The sequence below is a fragment of the Octodon degus genome, unplaced genomic scaffold (genome assembly GCF_000260255.1).
Source record: "Octodon degus isolate 3935 unplaced genomic scaffold, OctDeg1.0 scaffold00039, whole genome shotgun sequence".
NCBI lineage: Eukaryota > Metazoa > Chordata > Mammalia > Rodentia > Octodontidae > Octodon > Octodon degus.
This window is the reverse complement of record NW_004524615.1, coordinates 12,694,319-12,703,866: the sequence shown is the minus strand read 5'-3', so window position 1 is coordinate 12,703,866 and position 9,548 is coordinate 12,694,319. Positions and strand designations below refer to the sequence as shown.

The 9,548-nt window shown below is 40.2% G+C and overlaps 1 protein-coding gene across 1 annotated transcript in view; it reads left to right on the top strand.

Moving 5' to 3' along the window:
- The first annotated feature begins 784 nt into the window (after positions 1 to 784).
- The window catches only part of Tm9sf2 (transmembrane 9 superfamily member 2), a 66,871-nt gene continuing 58,107 nt past the window's right edge, over positions 785 to 9,548 (top strand). The window contains exon 1 of the mRNA XM_004631189.2: positions 785 to 1,173. Coding sequence (XP_004631246.1) covers positions 1,003 to 1,173 — 171 coding nt within the window. The 5' untranslated portion in view covers positions 785 to 1,002. The remainder of the gene's footprint in view (positions 1,174 to 9,548) is intronic.

The window sequence follows — 9,548 nt, the reverse complement described above, 5'->3', positions numbered from 1 at the left end:
CTACAACCCCGCTCCCAAAAATCTGCCCCCCAGACATTTTTTTCCTAAATACTTGGTTGACCTCTTAAAGCTGAATTGAAATAGCTTTGTTCTGTCACTAAAAAGTAAAGTTCTGAAAAATACTCAGAAAATGCAGCACCCAGTCGCACGCAAGCACATCTATAAACACGGGGAATCTTATGACTTAATCGGTGGGAAAAGTGAGTGTCTCGCCCCAGGGTAATCATACCCTATTTCACCACAACTACTTTCTTCAATGAGCTCTCGGGAGTGTCTGTCTCCCCTTCAAAGAAATGTCTACACTTCCTTCCGTTCACCTAATTTTCTGCTACCTCGATTTCCATCTTCCTTAACGCTTTATTTTGTGCACATGATCTCTGTCTCACACACACTGCATCACCATGGCCGATGCTTGGGAAGTCCGTGTACACCTGAGTACTTGTCTTTGCAGGGGACAGACAGCTCCTTCCCATTCGTTTCCTTATCCTGTTCCCAACCAGGTGTCCCTCCAACTTTTCCTCCCCGTCACCACCTCCGCCTCCAGCAGCTATTACTTTCTGGAGCATCTGCTTTGTACGAGGGGTTGGCGTGGTCAAGGAGCCAAATGATGTTTATGGGCAATCAGGACAGCCACGAATGGAGAGCGCGCCACGAGAGCTCTACGGCGGAACCTGGAGTCCGAACGCCAAAGCCGGAACTACACTCCGGCGGGCGCGGTGAAAACCCGGAAAGTGGATCTCGTCCACGCTCCTCCCGGAAACTCCTCTCTGCGCTGGCGGCGCTCTCACGGAGCATGTGCAGAGAGCGTTGCGCATGCTCCTTCGAGGTCCGGCTTGGTTTCTGTTGCAGGGCCCGCTGTGTCTCCTAGCGCTACCGGAACTAAGCCGTCGTGGGGCTGGCCTCCTTCACCACTAGCGGCCTCCTCGTCGTCGCCGAGCCTCCCCGCCCCTCCTCCCCTTTTCACCCCCTAGGCTCGGTTTCCCTTTCCCCGAAGCAGCCGTCATGAGCGCCAGGCAGCCGGCGTCGTCTCCACCTCGGGGGCCGCGGCTGTTACTGCTGTCGCTGCTCCTGCTGGGGGCGGCCCCGGGCCCGCGCCGGGGAAGCGCCTTCTACCTGCCCGGGCTGGCGCCGGTCAACTTCTGTGAAGATGAAAAGAAGAGTGACGAGTGCAAGGTGGGTGCGGCCTGGCGGGCCCGCGGGGCGCCTGTGGAAAGGGGAAGTGTTCCCGCTTCGGGGGCTCTGGACTGCCCTGGTGGGGGCGCGGGGAAGGGGGCGTAGCTGTGGGTGGGGTCGAGCGGCCCCCGGGGCGCCCGCTCTGGGCCGGGCTCGGGGGAGGTGTGCGCGGACGGGCCTTGCTGGGGTCGGCGTGGAAGTCTCGGTCCTGAGCCCCCAGGCTCGCCTCGCGCTGCCAGGCGGGTCGCGAGAGCGGCTGCGCTCGCTCACGTCCCCAGCGGGGACCGGGAGGAAGGGGCTGGCGGAGCGCAGCTGCAGCCGCGTCTCTCGCACACCGACGTGCCCTTTTGAGGCAACTGCCAGCTCACAGTTTACAATAACTTTTTACTTCATTGCCTTCTGTTTCATGGTGGTCCTTTTTTTTTTTTTTTTTTTTTTTAAATTTCCTGGTTGGTTGTGAGAGCTTGTACTTTTTTAGGACTTTGATATCCAGTTTTATGGCTAGCCGTTGATTACTTATTTGTGTAGTCTAACACTCAGAACTGCATACTGTACATTAAGGAGAATTGCTGTAATAACGGCACACAATTTCTGTCCTTTATTTTTATTTTTTGGCGGAACCGGGGATTGAACTCAGGCCCTTGCGCTTGCCAGGGAAGCGCTTATTTTACTGAGCCATCTCCCCGGCCCCTCTATCCTTTTAAGTGTTAAAAAATATATAAAAATATGAGATCCCCTTATTTAATTTCACAGAGATTTGTTTTAAACACAAGGAGTCGGAGGGAGAAACTGATGGTTTTTTTAGGCCAAGTCTTAACGTTGACCCCGTAGGATATTCACACTTAGGGTTTTCAGTTTAACTGTTGGTGAAAGAGACGAAAGCAGCTGGCTTTTAGGTTATTAGGTGAAGATGGGACACGCAGTTATTTTAAGTTGTTAAAACATCGTGGGAGATGAAGATCTCTTTGAAACCATTAATAATTTTAACAGTTCAAATAATCGTTCAGCCAACTTTTACAACCTATAAATAGAATTCTTTACTGTTTGAGTTTTTTTTTAAGCTAGTGTTTATTTTATTACTGCTAACTTTACTATAGCTGTGAATTTTGAGGTTATTTTAAGGCGTTAAAGAAGCTATGAACCTTTTAATTGCATTTTGCATTTGTGTTTATCAGCTGTCCTGAGTGACATGTTGATACATTTGGTAAAAACTTGTATCTCAGGGATGAGGGTGTAGCTCAGCGACTCAAGCACCTGCCTGGCGAGCACAAGGTCCTGAGTTGGATCCGTGGTGCTGCAAAACAAAACAAAAACCTTGTATCTGTAAAAATACCTAAGGATCATAGGAGGCTTACCCAAGTCAATAGTGCATATTTTAGTCCTTCACTCATACCATGCAGCACAAGAAGCTCTCCTTTCCAAGTTTTTATTTTTATTAGTGTGTGTTTGCAGTACATAATGATGGCATTCATGGTGGGGCGTTAGTACATGCACATAATACATCTTTTTACTTCTCTTCCCCCATCTCATTTATTTTTGAGGCTTTTGGTTGAATTATTGCCCCACCTCCCAACCAAGGGCTTTTCCCCTAGGAACGTCAACAAAAGGGGCATAAGCTTATGAGCAGATGCATGAAATCAGATATATTATAAAAGATTTATGTTCGGAGTGCTCTTAAAAAGGAGGAAACCTCTGTGGATTGAGGTTTTCAGGGAAAGCAGCAGAGAACTGACTTGGGGGGGGCGGTGTTCAGAAAATGAGGATGAGGGAAATTTACAGATTACCAGCCACATAGTTGATTTTTGTTTTCTCACATGGCCGCGTTTTAGTTTGCTGTTGTTGTTAATTTGGGGACATGCTTTGGGAATTTTAATTTTGGTAGGTCTGAGGATGAAACAGACAAGGCAGACCTGTTTGTTTAGATTTCATGTTCATTGCTAGCTTTCACATCTTGGCCAATCGAAATAACTCTCGGAAGAGGAGGAGTATGTACTTTTAGCGCTTTCCCCCTAAAGCTTGACTAACTGGTGTAGAAAATTTAAATGTTTCCATTTCTTCTCTTTACTCTCAGTGGAGATGCTATAAGTAACAGTAAGCAATTTAAATTTTTATTACTTCCGTCAGAGTGGTGACAATAGTTTATTCTCATCCATTCCATATTTCTTAAGGGAGATAGTCTTGTATTCATTATTCAGAAAAGCAGTAGAGACTTTTAAAAATTGGAAGTAGAAGGTATGGAATGGAAAAAGTTATTTCCAAAAGTAGTCTTAGGGAATTGGGCAGGTTATTGATAGATTTCCATTCATTTTTTTAGCTGTAAGATAGGGGTAATCATATTTGTTCATCTATTCATTTTGAGAAATATTTTACATTTCTTGGAGGAAAAGAACAGTCTGTCATTGTTATATTAGGGATGAAAGAAACATCTTCATAAATGTAGTTTGTGTAATACAATATAGTCATTATATTTACTATAAAGTCTGTGTCCTGCATTTTTTAGTTAAGTGTGTATTTTGAGCCAGGCATATAGCTCCGCAGCACAAGAACCTGTTTGGCAAGGGCAAGGTCATGAGTTCGATTCCTGGTACCAAGGAGTGGGCCGAATGTATTTTAAGAGACAATCAGAAAAACCCAGAAGGGATGAGGCTATGTGATAGAGTACATGGCTAGCACATTGAACGGTCCTGAGTGCAGCGCTCTCCACAACCAAAAGTAGAACCTTGACAATTCAGTCATTTTGTCACCTTAAAATTATTTTATGTCTTATTTACTGTCAGAGAAACAAGAATCCAGGGATCATAAAATTCTATTTATATTGCCTTTATTTTTTAATCTTTATTTTTTGGTGGTACTGGGGGTTGATTGCAGGGCTTTCGTTTTGATCTACATTCTCAGAACTTTTTAAATTATTTTTTGAGACAGGATTTTACTAAATCACTTAAGTTGTTGATGGTGGACTCAAACTTGTGATCCTCCTGCCTTACTCTCACATAGTAAAGGGATTACAAGCATGCACCACCATACTTGATTTACATTGCTCTAACTTCTGATTTAGGATCTTGGCCTTCATAAATACTATAACTATTTCTGTAGCTTTTTGTGGGGAGGAAGAGGTTGAAACAGGGTCTAACTCTATAGCACAGGCTGACCTGGCATTTGAGGCAGTCCTCCTTGCTCAGCCTCCTAAGTGTTGGGATTACCAATATGTGCCACCACACCCAGCTATGAATTTTTTTTTTTTTTTTTTTTGCGGAACTGGGAATTGAACACAGGCCCTTGTGCTTGTCAGGGAAGCACCTATTCCAGTAAGCCATCTCCCCGGCCCTGCTTTTTTTTTTTTTTAAACTATCATTTCCTGTGAATACATTTTAAGACAGTATCATTTTTATTACTGTACTGTCTGATTTGCTTGACCATTTCATGTTTGTAGGGCATTTAGATTAGTTCATTTTCTCTATTATAAATAACTTCATTAGTATGTATTTATCAGGAGTTAATTTGCATATTCCCAAATATAAAATTACTAAGTCAAGAGAAGCAGTTTTATAGTTCTGTTTTAATATTGCCAGGTTTCCTTTAAGAAAACAATATGATTTACAGTGCCTGTGGCTAAATGATACAATATCAGTGTAGTGTTTTAATTTTTATCAATAGCTATGTGATGATACTTAAAACATTTTAGATATATTACTTTCATTGCTGTTGAGGCTTCTTTGTCTATTTTTTCTTTTATTTGCCTTATTTTGTTTTTAAAACTACACTAATGAAGGATTGTGTTGTGGGATTCCTTTCCTATAGCATGTTTTTCTTCTAAAAATGAAGACAATATGTGACTAGTAAGTTGAATAAAGGCCGTAAGTGAATAGCGTTGCATGGAGTGTGCAGTTCTCATTTGGTCTGTCACAGTTTTGACTATTTCAATTGCTTTGACTAGACCAGGTCTGAGCGTGTGTAAGTGGCATTGTGAAAATTAGTATTTACCTGTGCTGCTTTTAACTTTTCAAGTAATTATTGGCTCCTCAACATGAATTCAAAGCTAAGAGCTAAAGATAACATTAGCTCTCCAATGCATCTGCCTTGATTTTGCTGTTTGGTATATAGATCATATTCTTAGATGAAAGATTAAAATTTTCTTTCCCATGCTGGAAGGAAAAATAATATACTATCCCCTAATGGTAACCTCCCCGCAAAAGTTTAATTGAATTAGTTTAGCAACTTTTTGATAAAAAGGAAGCTTACTCAGAGTCATACTTTTAAACTCCTTTTATTGGTATTTTTAGAAGCTTTTTATAAATTATGTGTTATTTTTAGGAGCAGTTGCCTTTAATACAGAATGAATCAAGCTTCAGAAAACAGCCTGTGGTATTGCTCTGAAAAGATGCAGAATGAATTTTTCTAAGCCAGTTTTAATTTGAGCATGGAAATAGTTTGAAGATTTTGAAGTAAAAACTGCTTTGATTTATATGTATACTAGTTGGTATAAGTGATAAATATTAACATCTATTTTCTCACTCTCGTAGTTTTCTCTAGAATGAAAGCATTGATTCTTAACTTCTGGAGACTTAACCAATGTGTGGGTGTTATTGATAGAATTTCTAATTTGAAAACTGGCTTTGGAGAGAATCAGTTTTATCTTTTTTTTTTTTTTTTTTTTTCCGGAACCAGGGATTGAACTCAGGCGAGAATCAGTTTTATCTTAATACTTTCCAACAGTGTTTTTCTTACTAAGAGTGTGTAACTGGATACCTGAAACAAAATCATGGGCCTTTGTTCCTCATCTACCACTCATAGCACAAAAACACAGACACACCTACATTCTGCAGGCAATGGTCTTGCTCTGTTAGCTTTACAGTCCAGTTTCCCAGGCTTCTGTTTCCCCATTCTTCCCTGGGTTTTCTGTCACCATGGTATCTCAACAAGTTTTGCAGTTAACTGTGCTTATTTTGTGCAAGATTGTTGCCATTAAAATTAGCTAACTATACTCCAAAGGCTTTGAAAGGCTTAACTCTTTACTTTTCCTTTTTTTTTTTTTTTTTTTTTTCATGAAACAGAATCTGACTATGCACTTCAGGCTGGCATTGAATTCACTTTGTAGCACAAGCTTGCCTTCAACTGGCAGCGATCCTCCTGCCTCAGCTTCCCAAGTGCTGGGATTACAGGTGTGCACCACCATGTCCAGCTAACTCTTCACTTTTCAAACCTGTTTATTACCCTGCACTAAAAAAGAGTCTTAGAACCACAATTTGTGTGCTTTGTGTATTCCAAGTAGATAGCACCTTTAGCTTTTCTTTTTTTTTTTTTTTTTTTTTTTTTTTTTTTTTTTGGTGGTACCTGGGATCAGACTCAGGACCTTGGGCTTGCCAGGCAAGCACTTACTCCACTGAGCTCTAGCTCCAGCCCCACCTTTATCTTTTCAACAACTACTCTTGTTAGATGTGGATACAGAAGCTCAGTAAGATTTCATTACAATCTTAAGCAAACGTAGCTAGTAAAAGTGAAGCCAGGATGCAAACAAGCCCAGAAATGTGGTTCCAAAGCCCAGGCTTCTTTTTTTACTTTTTCTTTTTTGCAGTGGTAGAGATTGAACCCAGAGCCTCAGGAATGAATGGTAGGCAAATGCTTTGTCACTGAGCTTTATCTCCAGCCCTCAAAGCCTGGGCTCTTCTCCACTTTGGGGTGCTGTGTGCCTAACCCGTATGTGCTGTTTCACTGCTTCTTACCCTCCCTTCAGAGAACCTTGACCACTTAGCATCCTGGCCTTGGGGCATTAATGGCAGTAATCAACAGAAAGCTGTACTTAAGTAATTAAATTTTGTGTGTGTGTGTGTGTGGAACTGGGGATTGAACTTGGGCCCTTGTGCTTGTCAGGCAAGCGCTTATTCTACTGAGCCGTCTCCCCAGCCCCTGTAATTAAATTTTAAGTAGTCATGTATTACATTCTTTGATGTACTCCAAAGTTGAAATTTCATTTTTAGAGGCTTAGAAAAAGCCTCAGTTATATAGGAGATCAAAATCTTGGCATTGTTGAGTTCATAGAACTCGTGAACATCCATTTGTGAGCTACAATAAAAATTCTTTTTGGAATTTTTTTTTTTCCTGTGTCTAAGTTAAAACTGCCTTTTAGAATTTTCCCACTGTAGACTTTTGTAATTTAGCCATTGAAACTTCCATAGCTTTCCCTTTTTATATGGGTGTGCCTTCATATCTTACTTCCTTTCGTGACCAACTGGTCATTCACTTTCATCTTTTATGAAGTCAAATTTCTTCACTGAGGTTCCTTTCTCACTTGAAAATCTAGTTGTAGGTGTGGTGGTATAGATCTCATGGTAGTGGGGTAAGGCAAGAGTAAATCAGAAAATGGAATAAAGATATAGGAAAGCCACAATCCTATGGCAAGGCCCTGTGCCTTAAAGCAGTAAAGTACACTGCCACAACCTGATTGGATGGAAATTAGGTTAATTTAGACTACAAATAAAAAAGTACCTTCAGGAAAAGGAGTTATGAGACTGTAAGGCACTAAAGTAAATAAAACTTTTTTCTTAACGATTTCTTAGTTCCAGATTGTAATTGGCTTAAATAATTGGCATTGCTTTGTCTGTGTGATTTACTACTCAGTAACTTCCTTAAACTGCTTAATATCATCCAAACTGTACTTGTAATAAGCTAGGTGGAGACAGTTTGGAAATAGGAATATAAAGCAAATAACCTTTAAATCTCTAGTTACATTAGTGATGTAACTCAGTTGGCTGTTTCTTTTCGGGCAAATGTCCAAAAGTAGATGGAGTTAATCTTTCAGTGGGAAACAAAGACGTTTGAAGCAGAAATTGACCTTAAATCAGATATCACTCTCATTGCACTTGCTATTTTAATAATAAGTAAATCCCATTGAAATTCTGTAGTTATCCCAAGAACATATAAATAACATTATCACTTTAAAAAAAATTTTTTTTTAATTATTTATTTGTGTGTGTGTGTGTGTGTGTGTGGCCAGCTCAGCCCACCAGGGGGCGGGGCTGGCTGGCATGTGGTGCTGGGGGATTGAACCACGGTCCCTGTGCTTTGCTAAGCTTGTTCTAAGTAGGTGCTTTAGACTACTGAGCCATCTCACCAGCCCCAACATTATCACTTTTTAAAAAGCTTTCTAGAATGTATGTCTTGTCTCTCCATCTGGATTATAAATTCTTTGTGAGCAAGTGTTAATGAGTTTATATTACTTTATCACTCACACTGCTATGTGTGGTAGGGCGTTGTGGGTTTTAAATACATGTGTTGGATGAATGAATTTGTTCTATCTTCAGGGTTTGTTGTTATCTGTGTTTTCTGGTTTTCACATCTGCAGATTCTAATGTTTTCCCTCATTTAATAAGTTGACTTCTTTTAAGATCATTATTTTTGCCCCTAGAATGTCTTTCAACCCTACATTTTACTCATCATTTCTTAGTTTCTTTTGACTTCTCTTGTTTTATATAAATTTATCATCTACTGTCAATTTTAAAGCTTTTGGTCTACTTTCAAGATTATGGGCTACTCTTCACCTTTTCCCACTTTTAATTTTGTTTTGTTTTGTTTTGTTTTTTTGAACCGGGGATTGAACTCAGGCCCTTGCGCTTGCCAGGGAAATGCTTATTCTACTGAGCCATCTCCCTGGCCCTCTGCTTTTAATTTTGATAATTTTCAAAATCCAACAAAGTTGAGAGACTAGTATAATGATCACTCGGATCACTTGAAGTCACCTTGCTTACACATTTCCATATTGTTTCATCTGTGAATGTGTATTTATTTATAAATGTGTATGTATTTGTATTTTTAGGAAAGAATATCATGATGTCTGTGGCATACTTTTACATAATTCAGCCTAAAATTTGTTATTAAAGCACCTAAACTTTCTAGTGGTCTCACATCTTATCCCCAGTTTTTTTTAACATTTTAGTGCTATATTAGGAGGCTCTCATTCTTATAATACTTTGGAAATAGCTCTGTTAAAGTTATCTTTACTTCACATTCCTTAGAGTGGTTTTTTTGTTGTTGTTATGTGGTTGTTACTTGTTTATTTTTTTTTTTTTTAAGGCAGAGTCTCACTATGTAGTCCAAGCTGGTCTCAAACTTTTCATCTTCTTGCCTTAATTTTTTGAGTGCTGGGATTACAAGCATGCACCACCACATGTAGCTAGCATGTTTCAGAGCAATAATTCTTTTTTTTTTTTTTTTCAAAACAAAAATTCTTAAATTTTATTTATTTTTTTTTAATTTTTTTAAAATTATTTATTTATTTTTACATTGTGTGTGCGTGTGTGTGTGTGTGTGTGTGGCCAGCTCAGCCCACCAGGGGGCGGGGCTGGCTGGCATGTGGTGCTGGGGGATTGAACCGCGGTCCC